Source organism: Anolis sagrei, chromosome 1 (genome assembly GCF_037176765.1).
Source record: "Anolis sagrei isolate rAnoSag1 chromosome 1, rAnoSag1.mat, whole genome shotgun sequence".
In the NCBI taxonomy this organism is placed as follows: domain Eukaryota; kingdom Metazoa; phylum Chordata; class Lepidosauria; order Squamata; family Dactyloidae; genus Anolis; species Anolis sagrei.
In genome coordinates, this window is record NC_090021.1 from 191215695 (window position 1) to 191239699 (window position 24005).

Here is a 24005-nt window from a genome sequence, read left to right on the forward strand (position 1 = left end):
TTTGTTTTGATCTTTTTGCCCTGGTTGTGTTCATCTCCGTCAACACGAACTGCTTAAAACAGAATGTGATTGTGAAGGTTGCGTTTTGAAATTTAAAAAAAAAATCAAGATTTCCCCTCTTCCCCTTCTTTTTGATTTTTAAATAATACCCAATTCATTTATTTTAGACGCCCAAGCGCCTTCGCCATGAGGTGATGGTTAAAAGGTGCCCTTGGTCTATCTGTATCTCTAGGCCCTATTTGTTCTCCCTCGCCCACTCCCTCCTTCTCCCCTTGAAAATAAAACCTCAGGGAAAGGACAACAACATCCTTTCTTTAAAGGGCGTTTTAAAAGGCCCCCTTTCGCCCTTCTTCCTGGCATCTTCTCTCGCCCTTCTGGGCTCTCCCTCCTTCCAGGATCTTAGACCATATCTATGGGAGGGGTGTAACATTTTATTATTATTATTATTATTATTATTATTAGAAACACAATAAGATGAGTCCACAGCAGACACTCTGCTGGCTGTTGTATTGGATCACACGTCGGACTATTATTATTATTATTATTATTATTATTATTATTATTATATTTTGGTGAAGAGAAAATAAAAGCAATGACTCTCATACCTCTTTGCTGAAAACACTCCCCATTTCCCCCTATTTTCGCTGTGGCAATGAGACAGACCTTTTAAAAAGCTGATCGCAGCTGTTCAAATACAACATCATTGTCAGGTTAAGGGAGGCTGGCTTTTCCGGCGGGGCCGGCCCGGAGGATTTCAGCCATCCTCGGACATTTCTGCTTTGGAAATTGTGGCTCTCCCTTTGCCCTTGTTCCTGGGGGATTGGCTTGGAAGTAAAGGAAGGGAAAAGAGGAGATAAATCGGGCCTGGGTGGGTGCAGATGAGGGTGATAGTGCCAGAGCCCGGCGTGTTGGTGTGTCTGAGGCAGAGAGAAAGAAAGAGAGAGAAGGAAAGGAAGGGGGGTCTCTCTCTCCCTCTCTTCCCCCTTCTTCCTTTCACCCCCACCTTCCATTTAAGATCATTACCAGAGCCATTGCTAAGATTTTGTCTGAGCTGGGAGAGAAACAAAAGTGGAGGTCACGATGCTCCTGCTTCGGGGGCGGCTCTTTATGCCTTGGCCAGCAATTCCCCTTCTTCTCCCACCCCAAAATCCCCCTCCAAACGAGACGCCAGGCGACCCACCGAGTTCCAAGCCTCCCCCACACCCCCTCGGCCTGCCTGCCTGCCCTTTAAGACTTTCCCCGTGAAATCTAATCAGGGACTTCATTCCCCATCCACGGCTCCTGCCTAATCCTTATTTACACTGAGCAGAAGTGTCCTCGAAATATCCCAGTAGTCCCATCTCTCTGGGTTTATTTTATTCCATTTTATGGGCGCCTGTCTCCCTGGCTGTAACGCTGGGAAGGAAGGAAAGACGAAGCCGGGGGTTTGTGCTGTTTGGTTGGTCCTGTTTTGCATCCTCTGGGGTCTGGCATTGTTTAATGAACCCCTTCCTTTTGATCCATAGGATGCTTCCCTTCCTAGATATGAGGTATCAATCCCCCAGTCTTTGCCTATAACAATCTCCCATTATTTTGTTCTAGGCAAAAGCAGCCCGGCTCCTGAGCAACCCATTGATCCCCAATCACACTTAGTTTATTTTAAAAATAATAATATAAAATAAAATAAAGGCTCTCAGCAAGAAAGAAGGGGGGGGGCTCTGGGGGAAATGAGGACCAGGTTTGGAAATTTGTGTGACACCATCTAAAAGGTGAATCAACATCTCTTTGGGAAAATGGATTCCCTGAGTTAGACCTGGCCGTGTTTTAAGGCCACTCCGGTTCTAAATCATATTTAAGATGGAATTGTAGTAATTAACATTACAATAAATAAATCAATATTGTGCCATAAATGAGATATACAAGCGACATTACCGCAAAGGTTTCCCTCTTTACAGTCTCGTATTTTTTCGCCAAAAGGGCGAAACCCCCCAAAAAGCTCCATTTATAACTCGATTACTATTTGCAGTAAAATATATGTTGACATCACCCCCTTTTCTGTCTTAATAAATAATAGAAAATAAAACCTGGCGAAGAAAGTCGTTACTTTGAACTTTAATTTTTAACCCTTCAGGTTGATTCTACTAGACTGAACCATTTATTTCCTCCTAGTTCCTCCTCTTTTATTTTAGTCACTATTTTTAGTGCAATTAGTTATATTTTCAGAAAAAGAGGGAGAGGGAGGGAGAGAAAGACTGCCCCAAAGTGGGAGATACACAAATGTGTAAACATTACAATGGACCGAAATGAAAATCTGTTCCCCAAATATTGTTTGGAAGGGGATATTATTATTATATTGACACAAAAACACAGTATGGCACAGCAAACGAGATATATATGTTGGATTTCGTATCACAAAATCACAAGTGGAGCACTTCCCGAGCGTTTAGGACTGTGTGTTGTATAACATTATTATTATTATTGGATATATAACATTATTATTATTAGTAGTAGTAGTAGTAGTAGTATTAGAGAAAAGGGCATCCTGGAAAGCTTTATAAGGTTATTTCCCTTCATTTGAACACTTCATCTGGTGGAAAAAAACCTCGTATAAACAGAAATCCAATTAATTCCACCTCCTCCTGCTATAAGAGCTTTAGGGCTGGAAGGCCAGCCTTGAAGAAAGGAAAGCCATGCCGAAAAGTCTGCCTCTTTCCTTTCCTTTAACACCATAACAATCCCACCTTTCTGTTTTCAGAGCCTCGCACTCTAGGGCTGAAAAGGATTAGGATTCCAAGGGGCGAGGAAAGGTAGGGTCGAAGATCCCTTCTGGCATCTTCAGCCCTGGTGCCAAGCTCATCAGGATTTTATTCACTTGCATTATATTTCCTGGATAATTCAATAGTGGAGGTATTTCTGCATTTGGTAGCAATCTATACAAGACCTCTCTCTATGGCGGACTCTCCTCTTGCTCTTCCTTTATCAGGGGGCCCTTTGTTTGTGGAGGCATCCAGTAAAAGAAGCAATTTCATACACAATTTCATACACAATTCGCCTTTCAAAGGTTATCACTCCTATCTGGGTGGGATTGGGCTCCTTCTTGGCGCTTATCTTTCAACATTTAATTTTCAGAGAAAGATAGAAAACAGAGGCTGGGCCAATAATGCAATTTGGACTGTATTACATGGTCAGGGTGCCACTATATTGTTGGGACCAGGAAATGTGAAATTCATTTTCCAATTTTTCCCCAGCAATATAACACATTTTGTATTGAATTGAGCTATATTACATGGTCAGGGTACCAACATATTATTGGAACCAGGAAATGTGAAATTCACTTTCCAGATTTCTTCTCCTCCCAACAATATAACACAGTTTGAACTGCATTGAGCTGTATTACATGGTCAGGGTACCAACATATTGTTGGAACCAGGAAATGTGAAATTCACTTTCCAGATTTCTTCTCCTCCCAACAATATAACACAGTCTGAACTGCATTGTGCTCTATTACATGGTCAGGGTACCATTATATTGTTGGAACCAGATAATGTGAAATTCACTTTCCACATTTCTCCTCCTACCAGGAATATAACACAATTTAAACTGCACTGAGCTGCATTACATGGTCAGGGTACCAACATATTTTTGGGACCAGGATATGTGAATTTTACTTTCCACATTATTCCTAGTCCCAACAATATAACGCAGTTTGGACCGCATTATATGGGACTATAGTGACAATGTAATATTTAAACTGCATTATTAGGCAGTGGACAGTATGATATGGTCAGGGTACCATCATATTGTTGGAACCAGAAAATGTGAAACTCACTTTCCACATTACTCCTGGTCCCAACAATATAACACAGTTTGAACTGCATTGTGCTGTATTACATGGTTAGGGTGCTATTATATCCTCGAAACTAGATAATGTGAAATTCACTTTCCACATTTTTCCTCCTCCCAACAATGGACCGCATTGAGTTGCATTATATGGATCTATAGTGACAATATAGTACTCCAACTGCATTATAAAGCGGTGGACAGTATTACATGGTCAGGGTACCACGATATTGTTGGGACCAAGAAATGTGAAATTCATTTTCCACATTTCTCCTGGTCGCAACCATATAATAGTTTGAACTGCATTATATGGGTCTGTACTGACCATGTAATATTCAAACTGCGTTATTCGGCAGTGTAGATCCAGCCAGAGTGATGCTATGGTCGTCCTTTTAGGTAGACATTCATAATAATTTCCTTTAAAAATGGTTTTGATGCAAATATAAATAAAGGATAGCCTCTTGGAGATGGAGACAGCGAGAGACAGAAATACGACACAAAACGCATCTCAACATTCATCACCAACCGAAAAGAAATTTTGAGCAACCTTGAGGGAAACAAAGAAATAATCTGGATCCACACAAACATCAGAAACGCCTTAAGATCTCTCTCTTCAAGCAACACAAATGTATGGAGGTTCCTTTCTTTTTTTAAAAAAAGCCAACTTCGACTAATTTCAAAAGCCAATATTCAACTAATTTCATAAGTAGCATATATCCACCGCTATATATCTGTAAGACATATTTTGCTCCAACAACAAAGCTGCTTTTCTTTGAGGAAGGCCCTGGTATAAACCTCTCATCCTCCTGTTATCTTTTCAAGACCTGCTTCGAATTTAAACGGGGGGGGGGGGGGGAGAGAGAAGGGGGAAGCAAACATTTGGCTCCTTTACTCGATCCTTTCTCAAAATAAATTCATTTTAGGACAAAGTGCCATTGATTCTGGGTTTCAGCGGCCAAAAGATCATTTCAAGACCCCGGCTCTGGGCTTTTTTGTGTCTCTTAGTATTTATTTGGGGCGGAGAGGACTCTTTCTAGGTATCTGGGTAACAATGAACTTCTCCAAACAAAAACAGACCAAAGGAATGCTCTTCAAAAACAAAGAGCCCGCAGCTCCTTTCCCAGAAATGACTTTGAATGTGTCTGGTTTGTCAGACAGGGATCCTCGCCGAGAAAAGGCGGAGAAAGCCCACCTTGAAGCAATTTTGGTCTTTTTTTGTGTGTATTTCCTTTCCTGGAAAAAGGACATCTTTGGAGCAAAGAAAGGTTTTCCAAAACAGAACCTAAATCCAGAGGGAAATTTTCCTTCCTCAAAAAACAAAACAACATTTTAAAGTCTTGGTGGGAAATATCCTTCCCTTTGTCTTCTATCTGCGAGGGGAATAAAATGCACTTTTTCAATAACGGGTCAAGGTGACTAGATAATATTCATTTTTGTAAAAGAACTGCTTGGTTTCTTGCAGTTGCTACTTTTTATTATTTTTTAAAAAGAAAATATACTTCCCAAAAAATCTCGTAAACCCATTTCTCCCTTAATGATTTCCTAAAAACCCTGACTAGATTGTCTCAATTGATCTGCCTGCTTCATAGAAAGGAAGCCTTGTCTCCAAGTGTCGCCGCTGGCATTGATATTCTTTGGCTGTTGCGACTGCACTTTAAAAAGAAACAATTAGTGTTTGCTTCTGCTGAGGAAATACAGGAGATAAACTCACCCTATCCTTAAAATGGGAGAATAATCCTATGCATCAAATTGTAAAAGATTATGACCCCAAATATTTTTAATGAAATACGCCTTGTTCGTGTCATAGTTATGAGTTACTTGCTCCATAAATCTTCTTTATGCTCTATTTTCTCATTTTCCAAAGCCCTGAAATCTTATAGTTGCTTATATATTAGATATTTTATTAGTTGCAGGAGTATTGCGGGGTGGAAGGAGGGGGGGGGGGGGAGAGAGAATACACTTGAACATCAAGACAATTATGCATTCCGGAATATGAGCGCGCCCTCTTGTGGAATTTAGCAAAAGGGCACCCAGACCATGTCTTTGAAAGATCATTATGGCTGGGATTATTTCCATTTCCTATTCATTTTTCTCACATATGGGCAATGGGGGATTTTTTTTCATTCCTTAAAAGAAAGTTTAGCCATGTATAAATCGATTTTTATAAATGCACAGACACACCAGTAGCAGGAAAATTTAAAATAATTATTAAAATAAATATTTGGGATGTGTTTCTGATCGAAATATACATGTAACACTGATAGAGAAAAACCTGCTTCAGGTGTCTGGAAGGGTAATAACTCAAATTTTTACCCAGGTGAAAAAGAAAATTGATAAATATCGTTTTTTCTAATAAAAACACGATTTTTCCTTCCTAGAAAATTATTTAAGGAAAAAAAGGCTGCTATTTCAAATATTTCCTATTCGGTACAAACCTCGCGGTTTGAAAATCGCTGTTTGAAAATTATAATCAATATAAACCTCACTTGCCTAGTTGTGGGCGAAATGTCAGGAGAGAATGCTTCTGGAACATGGCCAGACAGCCCGGAAAACTCACAGCAACCCAGTGATTCCGGCCATGAAAGCTTATCGATATAAATGCCTTGTTGTTGTAATATCTATCTATCTATGTTGTATCTATCTACCTATCTATCCATCTATCTGTCTATCTTCTATCTATCTATCTCATTCATACCTCAAAGACATCCAGGAATGAATTCTAGGGCCCCTTCCACACATCTGAATAAAATCCCACATTATCTGCTTTGAACTGGAATATATGGCAGTGTGGACTCAAATAACCCAGTTTATAGCAGATGTTGTGGGATTTTCTGCCTTGATATTCTGGGATATAGGGCTGTGTGGAAAGGCCCTGGGTTGCGGCTCTCCCTCTCACCCTAATATTTATTCTTTAAGCCTTCTTTACCCTTTAATGACCCAAGTTCTGCAATTAGCTACCAAAATGGATACCAAATAATGTGGGTTTCTTAGGTTTTTTGTTTTTTGTTTTTGCGGGGACTTGAGGTTGGAAGTAATCTAATGTTATACTTGGGAGGCGAAAGGGATAATTAGCCACAGGAAACTAAGGGAGTGTTTCCTTTTCCTCCTCCCTTTGTTTCTTTTTAAAGAAATTAGTCTCCTGAAACAAACAGAAAATGTTCTCTGAGAGAAACAATTAGCCCAAGAATGGTTTTCCAAATGTAAACTGGGTTTTGGAAGGGACTGCTGGCGTGGGCGGCTCTGCGGTTGATGCGTGTGCGTGGGTACGTTCATCTGCGTGTCTGCGAGATGGGGAGGGGGGCGGGAAGTGAGCAAAAAGCGGGGAAAGAAGCCTAGAGAGTGAGTAGGTGTGGTCGAAAATAAGAGAGGAACCTTTAAGGCTCCTAATTATTCAGAAAGGTTAAAGGTGATGACCTTGACATCCTGGAAGTTCAAAGGCAGTGGAGTATGGTTTTGCTTCCTAAAGAGTTTCAAATTTTGATTTTTGTCCCTAATTACCCACATCCCCCTGGTTTAGGGTTTTATTTTGGTACTTTCCCCCTTCGTTTTATTCCTCTTACTTTGGCCTTGAATGGACGCAAAGAGAATGAGAGAGCGACTCCTTCTTCCTTAATGTTGGAGTCTCCCCCTCTCTTAAAAAAAAAAAGCCAAATCCTTTTCTCACTCATCCCCTTTATTGCACATTGCGGAAATCTCTTTTCGGCCCACCAGAAGGTGTACAATATAACCCAATTAAGCTGTTCAGACCCTGAGCTTTTATGGTGTCGTCTAGACAGTTCAAGGTTTTGTAAACAGCGAGCAGCATCTAAAGTGGGAGAGAAGGATCCCTTCCCAATTCTTCTGGGGTGGGTGCTGGTGGGGGGAAATAGTAACCTTAATGTGTAATTAGTCCTGCTTTCATTGGCTTGCTTATTTATATCATATGTATAGGTAGAGAGATGCCTTGTAAAACGTTGGCTCCCAGTACTGTAGTTCCGCCCATGTGGCCTAAGTTAGTTTGGGAGGCAGAAATGGTGTCACTGCAAAAAGTAGAAGCACTCAGTTGTTTCTCAATCATATTAGACTGGGATTTTAAAACTAGATTAAACTAGTCTGGGATTTATTTGTTTATTTATTTATTTAAAACACACTTACTACTTGGGTCGATTCAGAATATTACTTTTATGAGCCCTTTGCGTTTACTGGGGTCAAACACTTCCTTCATTGAATGTGATGGACCATGGGCCCTTCCAAACGGCCCTATATCCCAGAATATCAAGGCAGAAAATCTCACATTATCTGAGTGTGGATTCAGATAATCCAGTTCAAAGCAGATATTGTGGGATTTTCTGCCTTGATATTTTGGGATATAGGGCTGTGTGGAAGGGCCCCCAGAATCTCAAGGCAGAAAATGCCACAATATCCGCTTTGAACTTGGTAATCTGAGTCCACACTGCCATATATTCCAGTTCAAAGCAGATTTTATTCAGCTATGTGGAAGGGTCCTTTCACTCAAGCTTCAGTTTTGGGTTGACAAGGGGACCTAAAAAGTTGTCTTATTCTTATTATATTATTAATATACAATATTACATGGCCATACAGCCCGGAAAACTCACAGCAACCCGAGCCCTACACTCAGGCTTCAGCCCTGGGTTGACAAGGGAACCTAAAGGGTTGTGTAATTCTTATTTTATTATTAATATATAATATTACATGGCCATACAGCCCGGAAAACTCACAGCAACCCGAGCCCTACACTCAAACTTCAGTTTTGAGTTGACAAGGGAATCTAAAGGGTTGTCTTATTCTTCTTATATTATTAATATATAATATCACATGGCCATACAGCCCGGAAAACACACAGCAACCCGAACCTAAAGTTGTCTTGTTTTTAAAGGGCTCTGCTCTTCCTTTCTAAAGGAGGAATACCCTACCCCTTCCTATCCTCAATATTGGTGGTCTCCAGGCGGCCATGTTGCATCTGCCTTCAATGCGCCACCTGGTTACAACTGCAGCGTGGTTGACCTCTCTATACGGATTTTGCGAATTAAGGAACAGGGGTAGATGGGTTTGTTTTGGGAAAGGTTTGGGGGGAAAGGATGGGGTGGGAGGAGGACCAAGCTTTTCCCTCTGAACCCCTTCATTCCCCTTGGATACAGGCAGGAGCAAGACCAAGGAAGTCCTTGAGCGATGGCACACACGAAAGACCAGGCTTCCAACTGTACTACCATCCATTTATTCACGTGAACAAGACAGCGTCCCATGCTTTTTAAAACAATGACCACACTAACCACAGATGTATATCTTTACCAGTGTATAGATATATATCCAGGGTATATTGCCCTTTTTCCACTTAAAAAAAACAAAGGGGAAAGAGGAATATCCCCATCTCAAAGCCAACCGAGAGGAAAGTGGGGTCCCCTGATGTCCTTCCATACACTTGGGACCGGCTTTTATCCCAACCCTGATGGAGGGAAAGGAATCCAAACCACGAATGATTGTTCAGTTTAAAAAACAAAATAATATCAATAGAATAAGAATAACAACAACAACACACGACAACATTAGAAGGGAGTGTTGGATTTACCCCGTTTCCCCTTGTGGGGGATCCTGCTTCTCCACCACACCCCCGAGATGTCCTGGGTGGCAGGCAAAGGTTGTTGGGAAGAGCCCAGAGTCGTTGCCCACGAAAGCCACGGGCTCTGTCCTCGGGTCGAGTGTCCTGTAAACCTCCTGGTGCCCGGTGGGGCAGGCAGGCCGAGAAGGAAGGGGGCGCCCATTCCTTCCTTTCCCCCATCCATCCCATCCCCGTGGGTCCCCCTCAAAACAAGGGGTTCCCCGTGAAGTATTGCAGTCGATCCCTGTTGAGTTTCTTTTCTTTCATCCTTCGGTTTTGGAACCATATTTTAACCTGTCGATCCGTGAGGTTCAGCATCCGAGACAACTGGAGTCTTTTCTCTTTGTTGATGTAGACGTTGAAGAAGAACTCCCGTTCCAGTTCTCTGATCTGGTACTTGGTGTAAGGGCACCTCTTCTTCCGGGACCGCTGAGGAGGGGCTGGACATTTGGGGTGGGGTGGAAAGAAGAGAAGAACGAAAGTGAAGCCAGTGGCCCCATTCAGACCCTTTCCCAAAAGCGACCACCATGCACAAGAACGTGGACTTGAGTCCAGCTCTGTCAAGCCGCCCTCCTGCAGGGCGAAAACAGCCTTTTCCCTCACTCCCTCAGAACAGCTGTGGAGTTTGGGCCTCTCTGGAGAAAACTTTGGCAAAGTGGATTGGGAAGAGAACAATAATAATAATAATAATAATAATAATAATAATGAAGAAGAAGAATGGAAAGGGGAAGACACAGCTTTATACTGTTCAGAGGAAAGTGTCTTGACTTAGGGCCCTTCCACACAGCCCTATGTCTCAGAATATCAAGGCAGAAAATCCCACAATATCTGAACTGGGTGATCTAAGTCCACACTCAGATAATGTGGGATTTTTTGCCTTGATATTCTGAGATATAGGGCTGTGAGGAAGGGCCCTGAGTAGTTCAAAACTTCACTCCGACAACACGCCTCTGCTCCTTTGGGGACTCCTATTTTGCAATTAAATGCCTCCGGAAGGAAAACTCTCCTTCTCTTTCCAAACCAAATAGGATATTGGGAAAAGCAAATCACCAATTTGTAATAAATTACTGAATTGATAAAATGATTGCCGTTTTCCTTATCATCCTCACCACCGATACCACCATCATCACTTTATTGCTCTACAAACCCCCCAAATCCGTCCCAAATCCCCACCCTCCTCCCAGCCTACCTCGAAGCCCATCGCAACGGGTTTCCTATCGTAAACACGCTTTATAGCGGCCGAGGAAACCTTATAGGATATATAAAAGCCCTGTGGGTGCTTATAAAATGGCACGTAAAAATTGGAAGAGGGAAGAGAGTGAGGGAGAAAGGACCGGGGCTTGACAAAGTGGGGTGGCCTGGTGCGCCCTCCCCCTTCCCTCCTCCTTCAATTTAAAAAAAAAGGAGAAAGGGAAAAGCCAAAGACAGGCCAAAGCATCAGGCCGAGCCTGTGCCCTTTCCTCTTCCTCCTCCTCCTCCTCAGTGTTGGCTTTTAAGAAAGCAAAAGCAGCCCGGGTTCCCAAGGCCTTTCCTCCTCCTCCTCCTCTTTCTCACCTGATCCAGAGGTCTTCTTCTCGGCCTCCCCCGAGGTCACCTCCTCGCCGCCGCCTCCTCCTCCTCCGGGGCTGGCTGCCCCCTTCTTCTCCTGGCTGGGAGCCGGAGAGCCGCCCGAGGCCTTGGGGTCGCCCTTCCTCTCGCCTCCTTCCGGGGTCTCCGGGTACGCCGTGACCCCTTGGCTGGCCTCGTAGAACTGGTCGAAGCCTTGCGGGAGGATGCCGTTCCTGCCCACGGCGCTGTAGAAGTTGGCGGCGTGGTAGAAGTGGGGCCCCCGGTGGGCGCCCCCGCAGACGGGGTCCGCCTTGAAGAGGACCTCCACCCTCCGCCCGGGGCCCGCAGCCGCCGCCGCCGGAGACAGGAAGTCCCCCCTGCCCTGCATCACCTCCTCGTAGTAGCTGCCGCCGGAGGAGCCGTAGTTGGAAGTGACGGCGCCCCCTCGGTAGGGCCACTTGCCGCCCCGCGCCCCGCCGCCGCCGTCTCCCGCGTTTCCTCCCGTGTAGTCCCTGAACCCCGCCACCTCGCGCACTGGTTGCACGTGGGGCGGCAGGTTGGAGGCGTAAGGGAAGGCCATTTGGCAGGAGGGCGACTGGGGCAGGAATGGGGGCTTGCTGGGGAAATCCGAGGGGGAGACGTAGTAGGCGGTGGGGAGGTACATGCTGGAGGCCCCGTGGCTGCCGCAGTCGTCAAAGTCGCTCATGTCTTCTCCTCCTCCTCCTCTTCCTCCCCCTCTTCCTCCTCCACCAGCAAGGAGCAGCAGCGACCGCAGCAGCAGCAGCAGCAGCCACAGAGCCCAGCGGCGCCCGGGAGCTGGCCAAGGAGCCCCATCTATCTGCCCCCGGAGAGAGAGTGGGCGGCAGCCGGAGCAGCCCCGAAGAAGGAGGAGGAAGTGGAGGAGAAGCTAAAGGAGGAGAAGCTAAAGGAGCTCCAGGAGAGGCAGGAAGGGGGGGAAATCCCACCGTGAGCTGCTGACGTGCAATTCATCTTGATTGATTCGAGGGGTAATTGTGTCACGTGACGGAGCCCAGGGAGAAATGTCCTTATATCTATATCAGACCCCCCCCCCTCCTCTCCTCCTTGAGCCTCTCCGCCTTCTCGTCCTCCTTGCCTGCCTTGCTTTGCCTTGCTGCCCACTCTCCTCCACCAAAAACCCTTCCCAAGTCACCCACTCACTCACTCCACCGCCCACCCAACCAGCCAGCCCCAAGGCACACATTCGTTTGGACAAATAGGACCATTCCCAGCTCTTCCCTCCACCCTTCCTTTCTCCAGCCCCTCCTCTCTCTCCCCCCTCCCTTCACCAGCCCTGGGGAGATGGGGAGCTAGAGGTAGGGCAGGAGATCAGCAGATCACCTGGGCGTCCCATCTTTGTCGCCCAGGTGCTCCCTTCCACACAGCAACAAACCCAGTCTGCCTGCAGGACACATTCAATGACACCCAGGCCACCCTCCAGAAGCAGAGAAAGACAGAGAGGCAGAAAGAAAAAGGAAAGGGCACAGTCCCCATGTAAGTAGGAAGGAATAGTTCGCCCTCCTCTGTATGCCTGCATGTCCTCTCCTCACTTGTTTCCAAAACCAGCCATGATTGGGAATGCAACCAGGAAGGTGACATATTATTCCTCTTCATATTCCTCAGAATTGAGGCATATTTCCTTCACAGTACGCATCACATTGACTGGATTGTTGCTCCACACTCCTCAATCTCCAGTATGGGAAGAAGAGTTGAAAGCTACAAGCTGTTCCTGGGGCAAAAAAAAAAAGGCTTCTCCCCCATTTCCTGGCCCCTTAACTCCCCTCAGGTCTAGGTCCTCCTTGGTTGATTTGCAACATCTACTTTCCCAGACCAAAAACTCTCCACCCGGCGCAGTGGCCTTGCTGCTTCCCCTCCCTTCCTTTCCTAGAAGCCCAAACATTACTCTGGTTTCACTGTGTGGAAAAAACAGAGAAGGAGAAAGAGGGAAGGGGTGGAAAGAGGGCTGGCTCCCCCGTGTCTGGGGATGTCTTCCCCGTTTCAGCAAGTGGGAGCCTTGGGGCGCTCAAAAGACGAGGTTACATCAGACATCTTTGGGTGGGGCGTATGAATCCCAAGCAAAGCCATTCGTTTCTGGAAGCAGAAGACCCAATCAATAGCTAAATGCCACGGTTTTCAGCTCAGGCAACGATCAATGTCATTTGAAGGAGATAAAGGGAGATAAAGGGAGATAAAGGAGATAAAGGAGGGGGAGATCATGATATTTTTGGGGAGGGGGGAAGGAGAAGGGACATTTTCCAAACAGAAAGTCACACAGTCCATGTTTCTCGCTAGCGCATTTGCAATGGCTTCTTCAAATCACCCCCTCCCTTATTTGGCTGTTAGGCTTCCCAAGAGAATGTAATAAGGCAGAAAAATTAAATAACACACAGAGAAATGCACATCCCGCTGCATCCCATCAGAGAAAGAGAAAATCCTTCTGGCAACAGGCAACACTATCCAAACATCTCTGCAAGGCCGACCCTCTCTTTCTTCTCTTGCTCATAGTGCAATGTCAAGTTTAAACAACAAGACCCTCGGCCGAAGAAGAGACACAAGCGGCCACAAACCCAACAACAACCCGCAAATGTACAAATTTCCTCCTTTGAGTCCTTTCCAGGAGGCTGTATGAGAAATAAATCAAATTCTTATCATCCTGAATGCTCCTAGTGAGAGAGAATCTCTATTTACTTGAATTTATTAACAATTAATCCTGGAGTAGAGATGAGAAAAGTAGGACAAAGGAGAGAGAAAATATGTGCTTTCAAGGCTCTATATATGACTTTACGAAAAGAGGAAAAAGAAAAAGAAAGAAAGCAGAAACCTTCGCGGTTCAACCTTGAAACGCCCTTGACGACAAGCCTTTCCGGCTGCGGATTAAAACAACCCTGTCCGGTTCTGACACAAAGGGCCCTTCCACACAGCTATATAACTCGGAATATCAAGGCAGAAAACCCCACAATATCTGCTTTTAACTGTGTTATCTGAGGACCCTTCCACACAGCCCTAGAACCCAGAATATCAAGGCAGAAAATCCCACAATATTTGCTCTGAATTGGGTTATCTGAGGGCCCTTCCACACAGCTCTTTATCCCAGAATATCATGGCAGAAAATCACCTCACTACCTCTGAGGATGCCTGCCATAGATGCAGGCAAAACGTCAGGAGAAAATGCCTCTAGAACATGGCCATATAGCCTTGAAAAACCTACAACAACCCAGTGATTCCGGCCATGAAAGCCTTCGACAATACATCAAGGCAGAAAATCCCACAATATCTGCTTTCAACTGCATTATCCGAGTCCACACTGCCATATATTCCACTTCAAAGTGGATAATGTGGGATTGTATTCGGCTGTGTGGAAGGGGGCTTAGAGTGTATTGAAAATCTTACTGGATTTGGTTAAGAGTCTTTCCAGCCTGCAAAAGGCTGGCGCAATTGTGCATGTTATTTATCTGTGTAATACCAACACACAGAGGAACAGGAAGGAGAACGAGAGGCGAAGACTGTATTATGTTATGTGATGAACAGCAGCACAGGAATAGGCAGAAATCGGGGCTTGTTTACTGGCTGGGATAAATCAAGATATATTCCAACAGCAGTGTAGGCATTTTAGTGAGAAGAGGGAGGGAGGAAATGCATCCTGGTTACCATTTGCAGCCACTGGCTGAGGCGTTAATACCTCTTTGGCGCCCAATTCTAAACAGGCAGCAGAAATAATGTCCAGTAGTCGATATAAAAATAATGTCCTAGCCAAACCAATCTCAAAATCCTAATTGCTTCTTTTCTATTTCGAAAATAGAGGGAGGTTTAAATAAAGGAGAGAGAACGAATATGGCCCCTGATATAATTCACACCGTGTTGTCGAAACACTGGGTTGCTGTGAGTTTTCCGGGCTGAATGGCCATGTTTTAGAAACATTCTCAACTGAGGATGCCTACCATAGATGCAGGCGAAACGTCAGGAAAGAATGCTTCTGGAACATGGCCATACAGCACGGAAAACTCAGTAACCCAATAATTCACACCTCCGACCAAAAGGTCTACCAACGGCTCACATTATACTGGTGGGCTTCCTTGCTAGTATGGCGCCAGTGTTCACCTCTCCAGGAAACAAATGCACCACTGTGAGAGGCACCAGACCTCACACAACACTTTAGGAGATGTAGAGTGTCACCCCCTTTCGTTTGAATGCGCATCGTTGGTTTCTGCGCTCTGGTTTTTGCTGCAATGGATGGACTCCCCCTCCCTCCCTCCCCCCCTCCCCCTCCCTCCCCCAAACGTTGACTGCGCAGCAAAGATGGCTCCTGCGCCTCCTTTAGCAATGGAACAAGAGAAGACCTCCTTCGCCTGGATGGTCTCTCTCTCTCTCTCGCCCACTCCAAGCCCACGAGGAGACTGCCATAGACAACCCCAATGCAAATCTTCCCCATCTCAACCCCAAATACAACCACATCTCTGAAAAAAACCTAACAACAAGCTAACCACGACCCTTTCCATGGGTTTCAAGGACGCCTTAGCAAGACTCAACCAGATTCCACCATTCCAAGTTCAAGGACACTCCAACCATCACGATATCTTAACAAGCACCATCCGAATTAAACAAAGCAGAACTGGGAGGGTTTCGCCGACCAACAAGGGCGAAACGAGCGAACCTGGGTGGGGTCAATCTCTCAACCCCTCCACAGCCTGAAACCTGAAGCAGTTCAACCGACCACCTCCTCTTTCAAACTTCGAAACGTCGACCATTTGCAAAGCCAAGCCCTCTCCTTCCCAAACCCACTCCCCTCCAATCCGGGGGACTTTACCGTGTGTCGTCTTGGAAGGTCTGCAGCCTCGTGGAACCAGCCGATGTTTTGTTCCTGGAGACATCTCTCTCCCAAATTAAAGCTTCCGTGGAAAACGAGGGCGCCTGGCATCTCGTCGCCCGTGGGGTTGGGTAGGGAGAAGAAGACCAGAGCGAGGAAGAGGGGAAAGGAAGAAGAAGAGGAGGAGGAGGAAGCAGATGTGTCTGGTCCGGCTGGAGACAGTGCCGCAATTTTGTGCCACCCAAGATAAGGCACTAACTTGACCTTAACTTTGTTATGGCGCCCCTAGTTATCTGGAGAACGTGAACAGACACTGTCTGGCAGCTCTCGTAAAAACTGACTGGAAGAAGCGATTCTGAGTCATTTCATTTATTGCCACTACGGTGCTGCAAGGAAGCCTCCCCCCACTCGCTCGCTCCCTCGCTCCCCCGCCCCCCCCCCCTTCTGCCAAACTTTAATTATTTATGCTCTTTTAGGAAACACAAAAGCGCCCAGAGCCCATTTGGAAGAATCCGGGGGACGTTCCTCTCGCCTTATCAAACTCCCAGGCATTTGTTGAAGCGGCCGGAGCTCAGCCTATCAGAGCCAAGGACCGCTCCCGGACGCCAGTGAGATGCGGGTCTGACTCGGAGGAGGAGGTGTAGGTACACATGCGTGTCAAGGATGGAGCTGGACTATCCTGCGTAGATAGCCGTGCTGGGGATGCGCACCATTGTGTGTGAGAGCCACCCAGAGAGAAAGAAAGCTGGGGGGGGGGCTACATCACCCCCTTACCCAACCACCCAACACATCACCAACCCAGACACAAAAGCATCCAAATATCCCTCATCTACACCAGCAACAGTACGCACCCGAGTTTATTTCACTCTTTTAGACGTCGGAAAGCGATGGTGAACCATTTCTGGAGCATTTTAGTCGTGGATTGGGGGGAAATGTGGAAAAATGTGACTTTTTTCTAAATTCAGAGGCAACCAAGGCTGCCATTCTTTACGGATGTCCCTCATAAGATTACAATGAAAGATTATCTGGGATAAACAAGCCTAGAGCAGTGCTTACTTGGAAAATAAATAAGTTTGCAACGGTAAAACAGGTACAAATATTTTCCAAAAATGTGCCCTTAGATTCCAAAAATCGAATAGGCTTGTATGCATGAGTAAATATTTGTGTGTCTATACTGAGCCCAAACGCTTTTGTTCCTAACTGCAAATCAACCAGGATTGTTTGAGAGGAAATAATAGTGAGTCACCCCTCTTGCCTAGTTTCCAACAGACCTCACAAGCTCTGAGAATGCCTGCCATAGATGTGGGCGAAACGTCAGGAGAGAATGCTTCTGGAACATGGCCATACAGCCATACAGCCTGGAAAAGTCACAGCAACCCAATAGTGAGTCGAATCTTCCCTATATTATCGATTCAGTTGACTTTCGCCAAAATTACCCCTAACCATCTACACCCCGATGATTTTTGGTGTCTGCACCCACATCATCCATTGCAAAGCAGAGGATGTAGCTTCGCCTAGAGAAGGAAATACATAGTTGTGGAGCTGCTTACCTGCCTTTGTTTACATGGCGTGTTTCTACATCTCAGAATGAATCAGAAGTTTTTTTGAACACATAAAGCATGGTCAACCAAGACCTATGTATTACGCTGATTTAAATAATAATAAAAATACGTGAATACAATAACTACCCCTCGGTACATAACGGATATATGCTTTGTTTTTGTTTTCTCTGCCACATTTTTAATATCACTTCACTTCGAATTCGACAAATAGTGCCTTATTATTTTTTATCATCTGTTAGGAGATCTTGTTGCAAATCTAAAAAAGTCAAGGTTTGCAAGAAGTCATTTAATTTCCAGAGTTAAAAGTAGGCGGAAAAAGACCCGCCTACTTTTGTTGTTCATTTTTAGCCAGAAATACTATTGGAAAATGTAAAATGGGTTGCTGTGAGTTTTCCGAGCTGTATGGACATGTTCCAGAAGCATTCTCTCCTGACGTTTCACCCACATATATGGCAGGCATCCTTAGAGGTTGTGAGGTCTGTTGGAAACTGAGGATGCCTGCCATAGATGTGTGCGAAACATCAGGAGAGAATGTTTCTGGAACATGGCCATACAGCCGGGAAAACTCACAACAACGCAGTGATTTCGGCCACGAAAGATTAGGCAACACAAATGTAAGCTGTTAGGGAGAAAATGTGAATATAAAAAAGCAGATTTTCTCGACGTTATTGGTTTTAACAAATCCAATCTAAATTTTTGATATTTTCAAACCTTCCACAGCTTTTCCCCATTATTTTAGAGTGAAACCTGGAAGTCGAAATTTCAGTTAACTTAGTAATATTAAATGGGTTAATTTACAGATTATTTCGTCTTAATTTTGGCTGAATTATAGCAATCGCTTTCCAGAACTACATTTTTTCCGTTTTGAAGCATCATAAAATATATAATTTTTTAAAAAATCAGCAAAAAGTAGGGAAATTAAGGCTCTTTCCTCTTCATTAAAAAATCCAGATTCAAATACCTGCGATATGAATAAAAGTAATCGTGAATACTTATTTTTGAGACCAAAAAAGGCGAATGCATAATATGAACTTGGCAAACCGTCCTTGAAAGAAGAACGTCCATAGCTCGCCTCGAATTATTACTCATATGTATTAATTGTATTAAGTAATAAGAAAGCTTTACATTTCTCTAAAGATATTTCTCAAAACAAAGCGTTGTGTCGAGGCATAATGTCACTGTTAGCATTTACATAATGTCTCTTCCACACAACGCTTGGTTTGAGAAATACCTTTAGAGAAAATGTCAAGGATGAAAATTAAACGAGTCTCCCCATTAACACTTGATAGGATTTTATTTTTAATTTATTCACTCCCAGAATCGTGTGGACGATTTCTGTGTAATTTTAACATGTCATGTATAATTAATTATATATGTCATAATTTCAACTTTTTCGAAATCCGGGATTGGATGGGAAGTGGAAGAGATTAAATTAAATTACCCCTCTTTAATGTCTTTACATAAGAAAGTTTTCCATCGCAAGTATTCATTCCCCTTTCCAGCATAATAGCCAGCAACCAAACCAGACTTCTGTTCGTAATCTCGATTCCCAAATAGATGCTTGAAAAAATGGAGCAGAAACCGGTCGCGTGGGGAAAACACGGGAGGGAGGAAAGAGCTGCAGGACCCAGGGATCCGGTTGTCTCGCTTCGTGGGTCCTTTCCTGTCCGGTCGGCCTTTCATTTCTCGCGTAAGCTTTGGGCAAGGCCAAAGTCAAGCCAAACACGAAAGGAAGGCTAGAAGGGGAGTCAAAGGAGGGAGGGAAGGAAGGAGCGAGAGCCAAGGGCAACTTGGACAAATGGCAGAATGGCCTTGGCAGGAGGGTGAGGGGGGAATGGGGTGGATCCAAGGGAGGAGAGAGAAAGAGACAGACAGACAGACAGAAGGAGGGAGGGAGGGGGAGAAAGTATCGTTTGGTGCTTCCTCCTCGCAGGGATCAAAAAACAAGACCCACTTCCACTTGGTCTGAGGGAAAACCCAAGTCTGTTTTCCTTCCCTTTTGACAAAGCAGGGCGTGGGGAAGAGGGATGAAAGTTTATTTACTGGCCCACCACAACACACTCCATCAGAATTTCCTTCCTTCCCTTGCCATGTAACAGTATCTAGTATGGTGTGGGGCCTTGGAGGACAAAGAAAGGCCCCAGAAGTGATTCCACGAGGCGAAGAGGACCCTAGTGTGGATTCCTGGGCTAAAACAAATCTCCTTGAAATCCGGGAGCAGTGGCGTCGCTGCTTTCTTCTGAGCCTCCAAGAGAAGGCTTTCCTGAATGTGTGTGCAAATAGAGAGACAGAGCCCCCTTCCACACAGCTGAATAAAAGCCCACATTATCTGCTTTGAACTGGAATATAAGGGCAGTGTGGACTCAGATAACCCAGTTCAGAGCAGATATTGTGGGATTTTTCTTGCCTTGATATTTTGGGTTATAGGGATATGTGGAAGGGCCCGGAGAAACAGTAGACCTGGATGTGGACTGATTCCACCCACAACGTATTGTCTAAGGCTTTCATGGCCGGAATCACTGGGTTGTTGTAGGTTTTTTCGGGCTATATGGTCATGTTCTAGAGGCATTTTCTCCTGACGTTTCGCCTGCATCTGTGGCAAGCATCCTCAGAGGTAGTGAGGGCTATTGGAACTAGGAAAACGGGTTTACATATCTGTGGAATGACCAGGGTGGGACAAAAAACCCTTGTCTGTTGGAGCTAGGTGTTAATGTTTCAACTGACCACCTTGATTAGCATTTGATGATCTGGCAGTGCCTGGGGCAATCTTTTTTCCTAGTTCCAATAGCCCTCACTACCTCTGAGGATGCTTGCCATAGATGCAGGCGAAACGTTAGGAGAAAATGCCTCTAGAACATGGTCATATAGCCCGAAAAATCCTACAACAATTCACCCACAACGTTTGCTCCACGCTTTGGAACAAATTGCCCTTCCAGAGTCAAAAGAATAGGCGGTTTCCAAAAGGACACATATTTACATCCCAAAACCCACACAACCTCTACGTCTTGGGACCCTTTCACACAGCCACATCATCCAGAATATCAAGGCAGAAAATCCCACAATATCTGCTTTGAACTGGGTTATCTGAGTCCACACTACCACATATTCCAGTTCAAAGCAGATAATGTGGAATTGTATCCAGCTGTTTGGAAGGGGCCTTGGAGACAAGCAGAAAGCCCCCCCATCTTCCCCCCACTCCCTCGATCGGGCTTTTGAAGGTGATTCTCCCAGGGAGATTTCTGCATTGGAATCAAATCCAAAACAAATCCATAATGGAGGAAGTGAAACCACTCCTCGACGAGCCTTTGTTACAGTGAAGGCAGCTCAGCACGTTAAGCGTTTTTCTGTCTCACACAATGAGAAGGGAGGTTGGATCTACATTGCCATATAATGCAATGCAGTTTGAACTACATTATATGGGTCGGTGTGTTGGGTTTTTTAAAAAGGAACAGGCATTAAAAGCAAAGCAGCAACAAAATATAGCACTTTCAGCAGAGGAGAAGCTTCAACGACCTTTAAGCAATTAAAGGAGCAGAGTCAAGCGTAGAGCCATATAACGCAGTTCGCTGCAGTTCAGGCTGCATTATATAGATCTACATTGGCCATATACTGCCTTTCAAACTGCATTATATGGACCTATGGTACAGTTCGGAGCTCCCGTGGCACAGTGGGTTAAAGCGCTGTGCTGCCGAGCTTGTTGACCGAAAGGTCGCAGGTTCGAATCAGGGGAGCGGGGTGAGCTTCTGCTGTCAGCCCCAGCTTCTGCCAACCTAGCAGTTCGAAAACATGCAAATGTGAGTAGATCAATAGGTACCACTCCAGGTGCTCCATGCAGTCATGCCCGCCACATGACCATGGAGGTGTCTACGGACAACTCCGGGCTCTTCGGCTTAGAAATGGAGATGAGCACCACACCCCAGACTAGACTTCGTGTCAGGGGAAAACCTTTGCCTTCACCTTTACCTATGCTGCAGTTCAAACTACACTGCACTACGTATTGTCGAAGGCTTTCATGGCTGGAATCACTGGGTTGCTGTGAGTTTTCCGGGCTGTATGGCCATATTCTAGAAGCATTCCCTCCTGACGTTTCGCCTGCATCTATGGCAGGCATCCTCAGACGTCTCACAACCTCAGAGGTCTCACAACCTCTCAGAGACCTCACAGCCTCTGAAGATGCCTGCCATAGATGCAGGCGAAACGTCAGGAGGGAATGCTTCTAGAACATGGCCATACAGACCGGAATACACACAAAATACATTGCACTACTTTACAATGTAGATCCAGTCAGAGAGAAAGAAAAAGAGAGATATTCTCCAAGAGTAGTTTTGGAGATATTCTGGGCTTCACTGCCAAGCGGGCCCATTTCTGTTTCCTCTTTCTCTTTCTCTTTGGCTCATACGCAAGATAGTTTTTATTTGTGATTTTTTTTAAAAATAGTGTTTCATACGTTTGAGTTATTCCTAGTCCAAGTAGTCGACCAGGAAGAGAGACAGAAAGGGGAGAAGCAAGCATTGCAACAACTGCTCCAGGATGTGCCACAAAGGCAAGGCATCTTTTTAGTTAGCTGCAAGGAGCCTCGTCCAGAGGCAAGTTCACGATTAAGGGGCCGGACGAGCCCAGGGGCGGCCCCTCCCTCCCTGCTTCCCTCCCTCTCTCCCTCCTTCCCTCGGGTGCGCGCCTGCGCCCTGGCCTCGCGCCCCTCAGTAGAGCTCCAAGGCCTGCTCGCGCCGGGCCACGCGCTTCTTCTTCATGCGCCGGTTCTGGAACCAGATCTTGACTTGCTGGTCGCTCAGGCTCAGCCTGTTGGACAGCTCTTTCCTCTTCTGGCGGTTAATAAACTCGTGGAGGAGGAACTCGCTCTCCAGCTCGGCGATCTGCTGCTTGGTGTAAGGCTTTCGCTTCTTCCTGGAAGACCTCCCTGGGGCTGGGCACCAAGGCGAACCTGCAACAGACAAGACACGCGTGGGTGGGTCAGCAGGCGAGAGGGGGAGAGAGAAGTCGGAACACAGCCCTTCTCGCCTGGCTTGCTCTGGGTCCAAGGAATGGAGGATGAGCAAAGAGGCCAGAAGAGGTGCTTTCGTGCTGAAATCACAGGGATGTTATAAGACTTCTGGGCTGTATAGTTATGTTCTAGCAGCACTTTCTCCTGACGTTTCTTCTGCATTTGTGGCTGGCGTCTTCAAGGGAAAATACTGCAAAAACACGGTCATACAGCCCGGAAATCACACAACACCCTACAACTGGGGGCACTTTGTTAGACGGCTGCATTTTCTTCAGCGAGGAAAGCCCCTAGTGAGAGACCCCCATCTACACAAACTATTGAATTCACTTCAAAATGTGGCGGCCAGGTAACAACTCCATGAAAACTGCAGGAAAGAAAACCCTCAATGCGCATCCGGGCCTCAAGGAGGTTCCAGGATTTCCAGAGTTTGAAACCACATTGTTTAAGAGGGCATTGAATGGTCAGTGTAGACGGGGCCGAAGGGAGAGGGAAAGAGCCTTCATGGAAGGAAGCCGGGGTGGGGGCGTTTCCTCCTCCCTGGAAGATGCCGGGGCCCCGGGAAAGATGGCGGCTGTCCTACCCTGGGGCGGCAGGGAGGCGCGGAGGCCGGGCAGGGTCAGGTTCAAGTTGAGGGCGGCGCGGCGAAGCTCCGAGGCGCCGGGCTCCGTGTCCAAAAGGCCAGCGGCGGCGACGGGCCATCTCCTCCTTGCTTCTTCTTTGGGCATTTTAGCCGGAGAAGGCAGCCTCTTCGCCATCAGGTCCTGCCCAATCCAAGCTTCCTCCTCCTCCTGTTCTTCCTCCTCCTCCGCGTAGTACTTGTGGGTCCCGTGGCGGGGCAGGTAAGGCGTAAGAGACTGGGGCGAGGAGCTGCCCAAAGCCTGGCCCCCGACTCCCCCTCCACCGCCTGCCGTGGGGCTTGATCCGCCGCAGGTCCACGCCAGGGAGCTCCGCGGGAAGGGCAGTTGCGCGGGGTGGCCCCCGTTGGCCCTCAGCCCCGGGAAATAGAAGGCCTCGGGGGCGGGGGCCGCGGGCAGGTTCAGCAGGGAGCCCACGCAGCCCGGGCGGCACAGGCTCCGCTCGCACATCTCCAGCCACGCGCCGCGGGGCAGCACTCCACTCCGCTCCATCCGGGGCTTAAAGACGGCAAGCCGGATCCCAAGAGGGCCGGAGGAGGACGAGGAGGCCCAAGGCGGCCCAGAAGCGCCTTTGGGCGGCCGGCATTTCGGAGCAAGAGAAGTCCTCAAAATGGGGCGAGAAAAAGAGAGACTCAAGGCATAGAGGAGGAAAGGAGAGGAGGAGGGGGGAGCTGAGAGGGAGGGAGGGAGAGAGAAGGGGTCTTTCCAGTCACGGGACAACGAGGGCAACCGGGGGGGGGGGGGGGGAGGAGAGGAGGAGGGGGCTGCCCCAATGGCAAAGTATAAGGGGGACCCTCCCTTCCCTTGTTCCAGGACTTGAACCTCCACCTTCCCTTCCTATTGGGCTCCAGGAAGATTGGCTCGCTTTTTCTGCCTCTTCCGCTTTTCTCGTTTGAATTCAGATTTCTTCCCAGAGTTAAGCTGGATGTACACTGGCATATAAAACAGTTTGAACTGCCTATATGATACGATTCAATCTGCATTATATGCCACTGTAAATTCAGTCTTTGTTTAGTTCTCT

General features: G+C 46.4%; 4 protein-coding genes across 4 annotated transcripts in view; all 4 read right to left on the bottom strand.

The window, feature by feature from the left end:
- The window catches only part of HOXD9 (homeobox D9), a 28300-nt gene extending 12466 nt beyond the window's left edge, over positions 1-15834 (bottom strand). Inside the window, exon 1 of the mRNA XM_060779549.2 lies at positions 15786-15834. The gene's annotated coding sequence lies outside the window, so the exon portion shown is untranslated. The remainder of the gene's footprint in view (positions 1-15785) is intronic.
- Positions 1-15845, bottom strand: part of HOXD3 (homeobox D3) — a 120267-nt gene extending 104422 nt beyond the window's left edge. Inside the window, exon 1 of the mRNA XM_060779537.2 lies at positions 15786-15845. The gene's annotated coding sequence lies outside the window, so the exon portion shown is untranslated. The remainder of the gene's footprint in view (positions 1-15785) is intronic.
- HOXD11 (homeobox D11) lies at positions 9019-15221 on the bottom strand. The gene is made up of 2 exons (XM_060779560.2): positions 10970-15221; positions 9019-9855 (listed from the first exon to the last, which is right to left on the bottom strand). The coding sequence occupies exons 1-2, from the start codon at positions 11667-11669 to the stop codon at positions 9620-9622; spliced, it is 936 nt and encodes a 311-aa protein (XP_060635543.2). The 5' UTR covers positions 11670-15221; the 3' UTR covers positions 9019-9619.
- Positions 15846-18622: 2777 nt separating the features above from the next.
- HOXD12 (homeobox D12) lies at positions 18623-23642 on the bottom strand. Its single transcript, XM_060754986.2, has 2 exons — positions 22930-23642; positions 18623-22289 (listed from the first exon to the last, which is right to left on the bottom strand). The coding sequence occupies exons 1-2, from the start codon at positions 23474-23476 to the stop codon at positions 22048-22050; spliced, it is 789 nt and encodes a 262-aa protein (XP_060610969.2). The 5' UTR covers positions 23477-23642; the 3' UTR covers positions 18623-22047.
- Positions 23643-24005: the final 363 nt, after the last annotated feature.